Here is a 12,780-nt window from a genome sequence, read left to right on the forward strand (position 1 = left end):
TGTTGTATGGACTTTTCTTTTTTTCATATACATAAAAAATGAAAAAAAAAAGTTTTTGTTTTCCAGATTGAAAATAATTGGATGAACAAATGATACACAGACACCTCTTAAGTCTTAAATCCATGTTGTGTAAAGGTATCCCTGATAGAGGGCAAGAATGCAAGGATTTCGGTAAATAATTGCTATATGGATGTGGCTGAAGAAATTCAAGAGACTTTTTTCCAACAAAGTCTAGGTTACATTTTTCTTGATCTGTCCTTTTACACTTTACAGCTGAGACAGCTCAGCAGGTGAAATCTCTGTGAGAACGCAGCCTTCACCTGGATTTACAGGTGAAGGTCTGTTAATTTCATGAAAGAACAGGTGTTACTAATGTTTTGTACACACAGCATTTTGTCCAACAGATTCGGGAAAAAGTGTCTCTTGCAGACATGCCTTTCGTCTGCAGCAGCATGTTGTGTTCAACTGGACCATCTGTTCCTAGGCCCTTTTTCTACCTCCCCCACTTCTCCCTGTCTCCCTCTGTTTCTCCCCTCTCTCTTATTGTCAGACGCCAACTCTTGAACCAAAGCCAGCATGAGGCTGCAAACAAGAGATAGAGATTTTCTCCACAGTGTGTTTGAAGTTTTATGTGTGCATAAAATATATGAGAGGTGAGACGACGAGGAGAGGGAGAGGGAGGTGCTGACTGGATAGAGGACAGAAAAATTGAGAGAAAGGAGAAGGGAAAGAGAAAGAAAATATCGAGGAACAGAGTAAGAAAATTTGTGGCATGGTGAAATGTAGAGTCAGAAAGGGAATGAGGAAAAGAGAGACAGATAATAAGCCTGCAGTGAGCCAGCCTGAAGTGCAGACAGACTAACAGCTGAGCTGGAGGGTCACTGAGTTCCTACAGAGCAGAACAGAGCTGAGTACAGGAAAAAGAGAGGAGTGAAGGAGGAGGAGAGAACGGAGGGGATGTTGATAAACAAAATCTTCTTTTTGGATGAGTCCAGGACCTCCAGCCTCCCCTCAACTCCTCAGTCTACCTAGGACACTTCAAATTTAGTGTGGGGGGTGAAAAAAAATATCTTTTGGCTCTCCATAAAACAACAAGCTGGCTGTCCTGAAGTTGTTGCCTCCTACTTTTTGTCTTTGCCCTCTCATCTTTTACTCCCTGTGCAAAGCTTGGACATACTTACACTAGAAGATTATCCAAAAACAACAGATTGGGAATCAACACCAACCACGTAAACTGTGTGCTATTACCATTAGGTTTTTTTTTGGTCTACATGCCTTGACAAATGAGCCATGTGGGTGTCAAAATGGGTCCCAGGGACCTGTTGGAGCTCCAGGTGGTCACCACTTCATCAAAATGAACAGCAGTTAGATGTTTTGTTTTCATTAACCGTCAGGATTAAAGAGAGAGCATCAGTAATGGGAATCTAAGACTGCTGCCAAAGTCATGATAATTTTTCAGTTAAACAGCTGATAGTGATGATCGTCAGCAGCCTGTGTGTAAACTAAACGGTGGCAGCTGTCCAGAGTCTACAGAGGGAGTATAAACATTACTATCTCAGATGAAGACAGTCTTGTGTTGATTCTTTATTCTGCTGCTTCAGCTTAAACTGTCTGCTCACATGCAGACACACAGTACACCATGACAGCTTGTATTTCAATAAAACCCTTGCATGGATGTGTAGAAAGAAACAATAATTACTGCCTCGTGGTTGTACGACTCCGCCAACCAATCAAGTTGCAAGAAATATAGTCACAATCTCCCCTTCCTGAGTTACAGCACTGAATAACGGCCAGAAGTGTTTTTGCATAACATTATGATGTCACAGTGAAGTGGACCTTAGCCATTTGGATATAAAATGTCATAACTTCATAATTTTATTCTATTCTACATTTGTGTTATATTGTGTCATAATTAGGGTATGAATTATTGAGTTATTGACAAAAACACGTTCTGTGAGGTCACAGTAACCTTGAACTTTGACCACCAAAATCTAATCAGATTCATCCTTGAGTCCAACTGAATATTTGTGCCAAATTTGAAGAAATTCCCTCAAAATGTAATTGAGGGATTGCATTCACAATAATGTGACAAATGGATGAACGGACAACCTGAAAAAAAAAAAACACCTCCGACCACAGCTCACGCCAAGGCTGTCACACAAGCACTTTCAATCTTCTTATCTCACCTTGCACTCTCCATTTACACACACATCCAGAGAGTCATCTCGGCATGGTGTGCCATCCACCACAGCTGGAGCACGCTCAGTGTAGAAGTTGTAACCTTCTGCCAGGCAGTTAAGAGAGCAGGGCTTCACACCACCTGAACACACAGACACAGTTCAATGTGGTTAAAAAAAAGTCTCTGTTCTGCTGAATGTATCACATCCTAATGAAGGGTGCAGAGTGACAAGGCAGAATTAGAGAGGAATCTGCAGGGGAATGTTTTTCAGTGCTGACAACCAGAGAACAAGCAGCTGAGAGTGATTAGGTCCCGGCTTCCCCTTGAATATATAACCACAGACTCAAAACTACTGTTCTGCCCCAATAAATGCATACAAGGATACACAAACAGTGCAGCAAGACAGTGGCTAGATTCCCAGATTTACCTTGAAAAAAGATGCACAAACACCTGATACTCATACTGACTAGCAAAAATGACAACTAGCAACAACAACAACTAACCTCTTGAAAATAGTGCAGACATTTTATGAAGCCCAGACTTATCTTTGTACTGTAGAGAATAAATATTAATTTGTATATTTTACAGATTTTCACTCAATTGCTAAATTATGCTATCAGGTAATAAACCTCAACCTGAGAGCCACTCTAGTGAATTATTCAGTCATCAGTCATTTAGACTGCTCTTGGATCAAAGTTAGATTTAATCTAATTTATGACTGCACACACGGAGTATTTTCATGAATGATCAATTTGTTGTTTTGCTTAAAAAATGTTAGTGAATAGCAAAAATGCCCACCATCATGACTGCAATGTGACATCAACACAATCTATTTTCTATCAATTAATCAATGATTTATCATTTAAGCTCTAGTTAAATTGCTTCTTTATCATTTCATAAATTTGTAAGTGTTCAGTATTTAGAATCTCCACTGGTGTGAGGAGGTAAATACACTGTGAGAAAATGCATGATGAAACACACACCTGTATGTGTGGACAGTACACTAACACTCTCCACAGGACTGAAATATCTACAGATCCTACACTGGATACTCAATCATTAAGAAAATGCCACATGCACCACACACCTAGGCTACCTGTCACAGCAGAGATGGAACAAAGTGTCTAGCTCTTTTGTTTGGTAAACCTGCAAACAGCAACCCACTCACAATCAATTTGTTAACATGTCTAAAGCTGTCAAATGTCATTATCACTAATCTCATATCCTAACGCAGTGACATTTGCCACAAGAGACTGCTACCTGAATAAATTTAAGATATGCACAGGTTGGAAACCCTGCCTATCTCTAGTAGTCACACTTATCTCCTACTTTTATTCAGAAAGACAACATCAGGAGTGTTGGAGATGTTACAAAACAGGTCGTGAGAGACATTAAACCATCTTGGCATCACAGAGGAATGTCTTGTCCACGATTTTTTTACACATCTGTGACAGCAGCAGCAGTTATATCAACAATACAGTTTCTAAGCTGTGCAGCCATTTATAATACGGGCATCTGATTCTAGGTGGTATAAAAAGGGTGGGCATCCATGACTATACCTTTTTCATCCTTTAACTCTTTATTTGCTCTGCTCTGTTTCCTTCCCCCCCACTCACTCACTCACACACACACACACACACACACACACACACACAATTACTAGAGATATTTTTCTAGCCAAGTGGTATATATGCTTCATTCATCTGTGCAGCTTGCCAACTGCTCCACTATTTGAGTGGCTATTGACATCAGTCTGGGTTGTGTTTGTTTGTGCTGGCAGGGCCGAAGCAGGTACAGTATGTACTGGGAAGAAGATAGAGAGAGAAAGAAAAAAAGAAAGACAAAGTGAGCCTGCACTGGCAGGGCTTGCAGACGATAAAGCGGTCAGACCATGGAAAACTACAATTCCCATGTTGCCTAGCTTTGGCAGGGCAATCATGGCTTGCAGCAAGTTGTGTGCGTGTATTATAACTTGCAGGTTGTGCTGTATGGAGTGTGAACGTTGAATGTGAAGGCTGCTGGACAGAGAACAGCAATGTGGAGCAGCTTGTTTAAAAAAAGCAGCTTGAAACGACAGACCTTTTTTAATGAACTGTCCTTGGCCGTCTGAGCTGAGGGAGGAAGGCTGAATGTGTTCTCAGTGTCTCAGAACGGAGACTAGAAAGAGAGGGATTGCATAATGGTGAACTAAATAAAGTCAGAGAAGGCATGCAGAGCAGACAGGACAAAGGTAAGGAAACTGCTCTTCCCTGAGTGAGAGAGGGTAAGAGTGAAAGGAGGAAAGCTGAAATGAGAACTTAAGGAGAATGAGAGGCCGCAGAGGACAAGAAGGGGCTGGGCGGTGTGATCTGGCCTTAACGCAGGGCAGAGTCTATGGCACTGTTCCTATTTTAACAGCTGCAAGGGATTTCCATTGTAAAATCAGCTGACTTGATGAAAGGAGCACTTGTTGCCTGAAGTTGGAATTGGCTGGCCGGCCATCTCTGTAAGCCATTATGTTATTGGAGGGCTAGATTAAAGGCAGTTATGTCGTTGAAACTATTTATCTTTCACGTCCAGTGTAGTGTTCATCAGGAGCAAGGAATTCTTGCAAGGCATTGTGGGATGCATGGCTCTCTACAGCCAGCATCTGCGAGCCAGACAGGAGAGAGAGTGTCTGCAGCATCGATTCACTTTCTCCTCACTCCACACACTGACACACTGACACACACACACACACACACACAGACTCACTCCTCTCTGTCTCCGGACTTCTGTTCATCTCCTGTCATCAACTTATTTATTATCACAGAGTCACTGAAGACCTAAATTTGTCTTTAGAGAACAAACACTTTCCTTTGACTTGCTGTGTATGTGCTGCAGGTTTGCTGTTAGTCATGATGGAAAAGTGATCTTTTACTTGTTAAGCTGCAAAACCATAATTTAAAATTAAATCAAATCAAATTAATCAAATGCACTTAAGTTAAATTATAATAAGTAGTGATTGTAATCTTTCATCATTTTTATCAGAAAAATGTACAGATGTATCAGAAACAAAAGTACAGACCTGCAGAATGGCCCCTTTGAGAATTACTGTTATATTAATTTATATAACTGGATTATTAATTATGTGTTGAAGTTTAAGCAGTATTTTAAAGTTGTAGCTTGTCCATGTGGGGCCACTTTTAACTAGTTTTTACAGTTAACTCTACAGTATTAAACTACCTAACAGATATAATATTTTGCATCCATCACATAAGATAACCCATAAGATCTAACCATATCATGTTTGTTTTTATCCATGTTTATATTTATGTTAGTATATGTATTTATATCCTGGATGCAGGGCATGATATGTAGGTACAGATAATGGATGGATGGATGTTTTTCTGTAAAATCTAAGTAGTAAGTAGCCAGCTGTCAGTTACATGAAATGACATAAAGAAGTAGTCCAATAACACTGTAGCATGTCTTGAAAAGAACTTAAACATGTGTACCTTAAACTGTACTTAAAGAAAAATATATTTTATGGTGTAACTATATGGATTTTACTTTTTTATGTCAGAGAGTGAGAACAGAGGGAGAACTCTTTGTGTTGAGATCATGCTGGACAATGAATGATAATCCTGAAGTATTTTAGTTTAGTTTCTGTTGGTGTCCTTTGTTAACTTACATTGAATGAAACCAACATCGAGCTCTGTGCATAGTTGTTGACATGTAAAGAGGACCAGAGTGGGTCTGGAATGGGCTGGCCTTAGCGTGCAGTTGAGTGAGGGGCATGCAGGGAAGTGACTGGAGTGATGGTGGGAAGATGGGGTTAAAAAAAATTTTGTGTATTCAATGGCTTGTCAGTAGCTGGTATAGCTAGACCCTAAACATTAAAAACAAATCATTTATCAGTACTACCTGTGCCATGGTACTACAAAAAAGTAGGAGTGGGAGTGAGAAACTCAACTATTTAGACAGTTATGTAGGTTGTAAACAAACTACTAGGTTGGATAAACATACAGGGAAGAGAAAATGAAGGCGAACAGCACGTTTACAGCCCAAAGTGTCAGTTTTAAACATTACAATTTGCTTCCTGGTTGAACCACAGAATTATTGTACTTGCTGTGGTTGCGTGCACCGTTTTCCAGTGTAGTGAGTGGTTAAGGGCAACATAGCTTGTGCTCACACTTTTTACGTTTTACTTCCAAATTAAGTCATTTTTTATCAGCCCCCGCCTGCCTGGTGCCCCATAGAGATCTCAGCAATTACTTTAGTGAGTTCAATGTGTTGTCATGACCAACAGAACCAACAGAGAACCAGAGAACAAATATAGGAACCAAGTCGTAATAGCCACTGGTTGGCAGTGATGTTCAGGTCAAAGAGGCCACCTGCAGAAGAGATCACCGTGGAGCAAATTAATTCACACATACAACCCACACAGAGTAGATTTACTCACTCACCTCCTCTGTATGGCTTCCAGGTGTAAAATTTTCCCCGGAAAGGAACGCTGTCAAAGTTAGAGCACTGAATCTCCCTGAAATCCCGAGAGCCTGCAGGGCACTCCTGTAACACACACAAAGACGCACACACACACAGATACACACACACACACACACACACATATATAATATGCACTGTATGTATATATATACACACACATAGTACATGCTTAAATGACGATGTGTTGACCAATTAATGATAATGGTGATGATGACAATAATGATGATGATGATGAAGAAGAGCAGTGATACTCACATCAATATTGCAGGACCTGAAGCGCTTTCTCTCCCCTAGACAATACTTTCCACCAATGGTTGGCCTGCAACCAAACACAAAGAGAATCAGGCCAGTCAGTCACATCTGAGTACAATTTAACAAGATCTAACCTCCATCACATCACCACACAGCGCTGGCTCCTGATAACTGCTTTGTCTGCCTTCATCATTGTGTTTTCAATCTTGCCGTCTGTTTCTTTTATTGCTTCATTGTTTATCACAGACCATCATGACAACACCTCTGTATTTTAGAAAAGGAGCTGAAAAGGAAGCCAGAGCCAGCCACCATCAAATGGCTGCTTCTGCAACAGTTTTCAACAAATCTAAACATAATGGAGCCAAAGCAAATGTGCAAAATGATGCTCAGAAATAATACGACACAACACCATTGGCCTCAGATTGGGGTCAATTCATTCTCAGTTTAATCCATTCAAGATGAGGGATCTGTTGACTGTAAAAAAGCAAGTCTGCTAGTTGTTTTCTGATGACTCACACTCTGAATTATTTCATGCACAATAAAAAGGGTATGTTAGATATCTAACTATGTTTTATTATATATATCTACTATCATTCCTATTCAAGCCTATATCAAATTAGGGGTTTGAAATTCTGATCGTGAAAACAAAGTCCCGTGATGTCCACCTGTTAAGTTCAGAATTTTTCAAGTCCATCTTAACACTCACATGGCCAGATGTTTGTTCAAAGAATTATGCCTGGCTGTATTCATTCCTCCTCTCCATACTGGCAGAGAAGTGACACTTTCATAGAGAAAGTAAGACAAATCCACACCTGCAATCCATTCTAGGTAGATAACTATAAAGAAATTAGCTGGCTATTTTTACTGTTACATTCAAAAACCTATTCTATTTGCAGATCCTGAGAGTCCCAGTCATTTTGAAGTAACTGAAGTTTGAAGTCAGTTTTAGTAACTTGAGTTTGACCAGCCGATCCACTTGTAGAGTTTCAGGAGAGTTTCCCAATACAAGACTGACAATACATTTCAGACTGGTCGCAGCTGAGACCTGTACCTGGGGCTGTCACAGCGTCTGACAGAAGAGGAGACTCCACCTCCACACGTCCTGCTGCACTCCTCCCAGTTTGACCACAATCCCCAGCCTCCGTCCACACCCTCCGGACGAGTCCCATATGCCACACACACCCTCTTGTAGCACCACTGCAGTAAATCATACTCGTTAATACACAACAGTAATAACAGGAGTTTCATTTTTCATTTTTATGGCAGCCACAAAAATGAAATGGTATCGTAAAAAGCTAACCAACAGACTATAGGAAGCAAATATCATAATATCGATCACAATCTCAAAGGATAAAAAAAGGATACAAGATAGCTCGCAGCCCCAGGAACATTTTTTGTTTGTGGTTTTCAGGATGATTTTTTCCTTTTAAAATGGTTCATCGTAGAACTATTTTTATTGGAAAAAATGTCAGAGGAGATGAGTCAGCACAAGGACATGTACTCCTCCCGAGGACATGTACTTTTTTGTCTTGCAAAAATCAGGAGGACTGGTCCCAGAGGAACAAAATCAACCCCAACCCAACCTCCATCCTACCTACACCAGTAACATTCTTATGTCCTAGCTTTAAAAATAATAATGTAAATGTTACGTACTCCTTTCTCTATCGTGTTGGTCTGACAGATGGTTCCCTCTGCAGCGGGAATGCTGCTGGTGATGCAACGGTTGCTCTTACTCATGCACCAAAGTTCACTGCAGACTTCCTGTGTGTGTCAAAATACACAAGATGGAAAGACAGTGAGAAAAGGGAAAGAACAAAGCAAAGAGTGAGACAACCTGTCAAGAGTGTTTCTATATAAATTCATTATAAAGACACAAGGTGGATTTGTTGACTTCTCTCTTCTCCCTCTACAGCGATGTCTATAACATATGGGGTACGTTTTATTGTGTACATATGCTCTGACCACATAGTATTGATAATAATGAGTCTATAAATCGGTGTGCTCTTCCAGATGTCCATTTGCTCTGAGCCTGGCCCTGTAAAAGTTGACTATGCAATAAAGTGAAGGCTATTCAGCGATGGTATTGCAAGATGTTTCACGTCATTGCACAGAAGCAGACTTGGAGGAGAGAGCCAGAGGAACAATAATCAGAGAGATAATTATCTAATACATTGATGAGACTCTGTAACAGCTGGTGGAGAGAGAGCATGAAAAGGAGAGAGAATAAGAAAACATTTTTTGAGAGCTAAACGAATAGTCTACAAAAAGTGTTGCAGTTGTGACCCCATCTTGATAGATGAAGACATTTTGACACACTGAAGATGTTTCATCACTTCAGGTTTATGACACGGCCCATGGATTTGATCAGTGTTTATTTTGTTTTTGTTAAGTATTTAAAAAAGTAAAAATAAATAAAATAACAATAAATACAAATCTTAAATTCACATTTGACCTTAAAAACCCCAGATTTTTGGGTTGGAGGTGACTGCAAAACTGCAATGAGCTTTCTCCAGAACAGAATAATTAGAAGAGAGATGCTATTGAGTGCAAAATATTTGGGGTGAGAAAAGTTGGGAGATATGATCATATGCACCACAAAACATTTAGCGATATAAAATACACTAAATCACAGTACTAACTACTAATAACAAAACATGTATAAATTTCGTGATATAAAATTACAAATACTGTGACAAATGACTCAAGCCATTCCAGCATGTATCAGGGAGAGAGAGTGGAGATGAGAAAGAGAGGAAAAGTAAGTTGAAACGTGAATGAAAAGCAGGACAATGTGGACAGAGCACCCACCGCATATTTACATTGTCGAGATCTGACGCCGTACTGGAAGCGGCACTGTTCGTCTGCATCGTAGGCCTGACCAGGGGCTGTGGTGGGGTACACAAACTCCTGCTTGGGGGGGACGTTGTTCAGACAGGAGCCCATACCTGAGCTAAAATGCACCAAATGGAAGAGAAAAAGGGGGGAGATTAAAACATACAATAACTGACAACGTTTCAAATGTTTGTTTTGGGGTTATCCAAAGTCAAACAGTTTTATTGAAACAGGCAGCAAATAATTAAACTTGAGTAGATTTGCCTACTGTGAAGAACCATCTGTGCATTGAATGTTTCTCTGACCATTAAAAACATTACACTGACATCCAAGTGAATTTTTCTTATCCGAAACCTCTAATTACCAAATTATTTGTGGTGTTGCAGTTATCTGATAGGCTGACTCACTCCAGGAAGCTGGTGATGTAATCCCGGCTACAGGCGGACCAGATGAAGGGGTTTGTCTTCATGGTGATGTGGTCAGCCATCAGCTTGGCGGTCTCCTGGCTGCGGGGGCCACAGGCGTTCCCCATACCGTCATGGTTCATGCCAAACCTAAAGCCCATGATGACACAGTGACAAGACTTTGAGGCTGTGTGGATGGAGACAGTGGAAAAAAGATCACTGTGGATAACCAAGAGGGATCTAAAGAACAGACATTTGAAAGTGTACAGCCCTCAACTGTCACAAGTGTTTACCTTCATCTAGTAAAAATCTACTACCATTTGTTTCATTATTAGGACAGTGGTCTTCAATAAACTGCTGTTCTCTTCACCAGGACTTATAACCCTGCTACTTTTCTATCGGACATAATATGAGGGACTGATTTACACCTTGTTGTGGTTCAATGTCCCAACGCTGCAGATACTGTCCATGACCTCTAATTCATTTTGACTTTTGAAAAGAAATGCTGCGTAATGTGAGGTCAAGTTTAAAGCTGCAACAATTAGTTGATTCTACAGTACCAGTCAAAAAAATTTAATTGATGATATGGTGATCGATTAATTGGTCAAGTCATTTTTTAAATCATAAATTCTTAATTCTTAAATTCTTTGATATCACTGTAAATGAAATATTTTGGACTGTTGTTCAGACGAAAAAAGACATTTGATTATGTCATCAAGGACTGTGAGAAAAAGTTTTCTGACATCTTATAGACCAAACAATTATATTTGTTTATATCATATTATAACTATTATAATTGAGGAATAAACTGATATTGAAAATAATCACTACAAGGCTCAATCGTTTCAAGCCTAGTAAAGTTTTCGTTCCTTCTTAATATGATAAAAATGTGGAAATATTTTGCAATTCATGCAAAATATGGAAATAGCAAACCTGACTAGGGCTGCAATTAATAATTATTTTCCTCAATCCTCCAGTTATTATCAGTTTCCTATGTCATATGCCAAAGAAAAGCATAAAATCCTCACATCTGAGAGGTTGGAACCAGAAAGTGTTGTGTTTTTTTAGCTTGTAAATAGACTTAAGCCAGTAATTGATTATCAAAATAGTTGCAGATATATTTTCTGAAGATCCCACATCATTAAAGTTTAACAACCCACACACCATAATGCAATTTAAAAGCCTGCAGCACAGAAAGCTGGTGCTCCCAGACCAAATCTGAACCTGACTGACTAAAATACTGTACATGAAAAGTTTGCCCAGAGGGTTGTTAGTTGTTATATAATTGCCCATCTTCAACATGTCATGGTAAAGGGATGTATTAATGACATGGCATCCTGATAGCTTACCAAACAGTTGTAAGTTTCACAGGGTTAGTGACCCATTTGATGTTTGACAGACTGTCATAACGCTCACAGTAGCTATGTTTGAGCCTGAAGTATAAATGTTCTGCAAGAATTTAATCCCTCAGCTGAATCATTTCTGTCTTGGTCTGTCTTGTCTTTTCATGTGGGTACCCTCCACCACAAACAGGCCTGCATTTAATCTAATGCTGCACTGTAATGTCAAAACAATTTATAAGGCAATTAAAAACAACTGTTGATTGTGTTGAGGCTTCGGAAGCCAACTGATCACACACACACTCACTCACTCACACTCACATACTCACACACACACAAAATCAGCACACTATGTCCAGTAATGCTGGCTAGACAGCCATGGGGTTTGACAACTCAAAAGCTACCTGTGTCAACCATTAGAGATGCAGGACCTCAATGGATCCTTCATCTGTCTTAATACTTCTCTGTGTTGCATGCACATAGTGAAATTGACTAATCCTCAGTTAGTCTGAGCAAGAAGAATACTTCCCAAAAACAAACCGACTCAATAGTTTCTCAGAAAAAAGAAAAATGAAATCAGTAATCGCTCCTGATTTACTGCATTCGTGACAGAAATGAGGCTTATAGGCAGATACAATCACAAGTTACTAAGTGATCCAGAGCAGCTGGTCTCGTAAATCACAGTCTCTAAGTACCTCAGGTGAACTGGTCCACTGGAAAATAGTGTTACTGAAAGTAAATATACAGCTATTAACACATTCTTAACATTGTGCTGAAGATTACATAAACTGTCTTTGGAGATGTGGCGATAATGAAGTAATCTGAGAACAAAAAATCTCTGTGGAGGGAGATACATGAGACACCTCAGGGATCCCTTCAGAGATATTTTGTGTTTCAGGCTCAGCTAAAAAACAGCAACCATGGATCTGGTAGGGATTCTGTGTTTTTCCACACAGGGTTATGAGCGTCCCCTCAAAAGTCATAGTGGGTCACAGGTTGATGAGCATGATCCCTGTGTACAACATCGAGACATTTAAACATATCCTTAAAGACTACTAACCTGTCACTCTGCTGGCTTGTGTTGAAGTCATTCATATCTCTCTCTTTTTTTGGGAAGTTGGTTAAATTACATTATGACAAGTATCAATATGATGAAATGAATTTCCATCCCCTAACACGGACACCTGGTTACAGCTTCCATATTGCCCTCACACCCTGGTTGTGATGACAGTCTTGATGAACTATTTCATTGGTAAATTTCTACAGATCTCTTCACTCTGCACTAAAGTCATGGACCAACCATCTG

At 39.8% G+C, this 12,780-nt stretch overlaps 1 protein-coding gene across 4 annotated transcripts in view; it reads right to left on the bottom strand.

Annotated features, from left to right (window-relative positions):
- The window catches only part of adamts10 (ADAM metallopeptidase with thrombospondin type 1 motif, 10), a 53,410-nt gene that overhangs the window by 15,474 nt on the left and 25,156 nt on the right, over positions 1-12,780 (bottom strand). For all 4 annotated transcript variants that reach the window (XM_071486249.1, XM_071486248.1, XM_071486250.1 and 1 more), the window contains 7 exons: positions 10,138-10,284; positions 9,707-9,848; positions 8,552-8,659; positions 7,950-8,095; positions 6,902-6,965; positions 6,607-6,709; positions 2,187-2,320 (listed from right to left, as the gene is read on the bottom strand). In XM_071486249.1, the coding sequence (XP_071342350.1) occupies positions 2,187-2,320; positions 6,607-6,709; positions 6,902-6,965; positions 7,950-8,095; positions 8,552-8,659; positions 9,707-9,848; positions 10,138-10,284 (844 nt within the window). The remainder of the gene's footprint in view (positions 1-2,186; positions 2,321-6,606; positions 6,710-6,901; positions 6,966-7,949; positions 8,096-8,551; positions 8,660-9,706; positions 9,849-10,137; positions 10,285-12,780) is intronic.

This window comes from Trachinotus anak, unplaced genomic scaffold (assembly GCF_046630095.1).
Source record: "Trachinotus anak isolate AG129_WGS33_773 ecotype Australia unplaced genomic scaffold, CSIRO_AGI_Tana_v1 ptg000010l, whole genome shotgun sequence".
Lineage (NCBI taxonomy): Eukaryota > Metazoa > Chordata > Actinopteri > Carangiformes > Carangidae > Trachinotus > Trachinotus anak.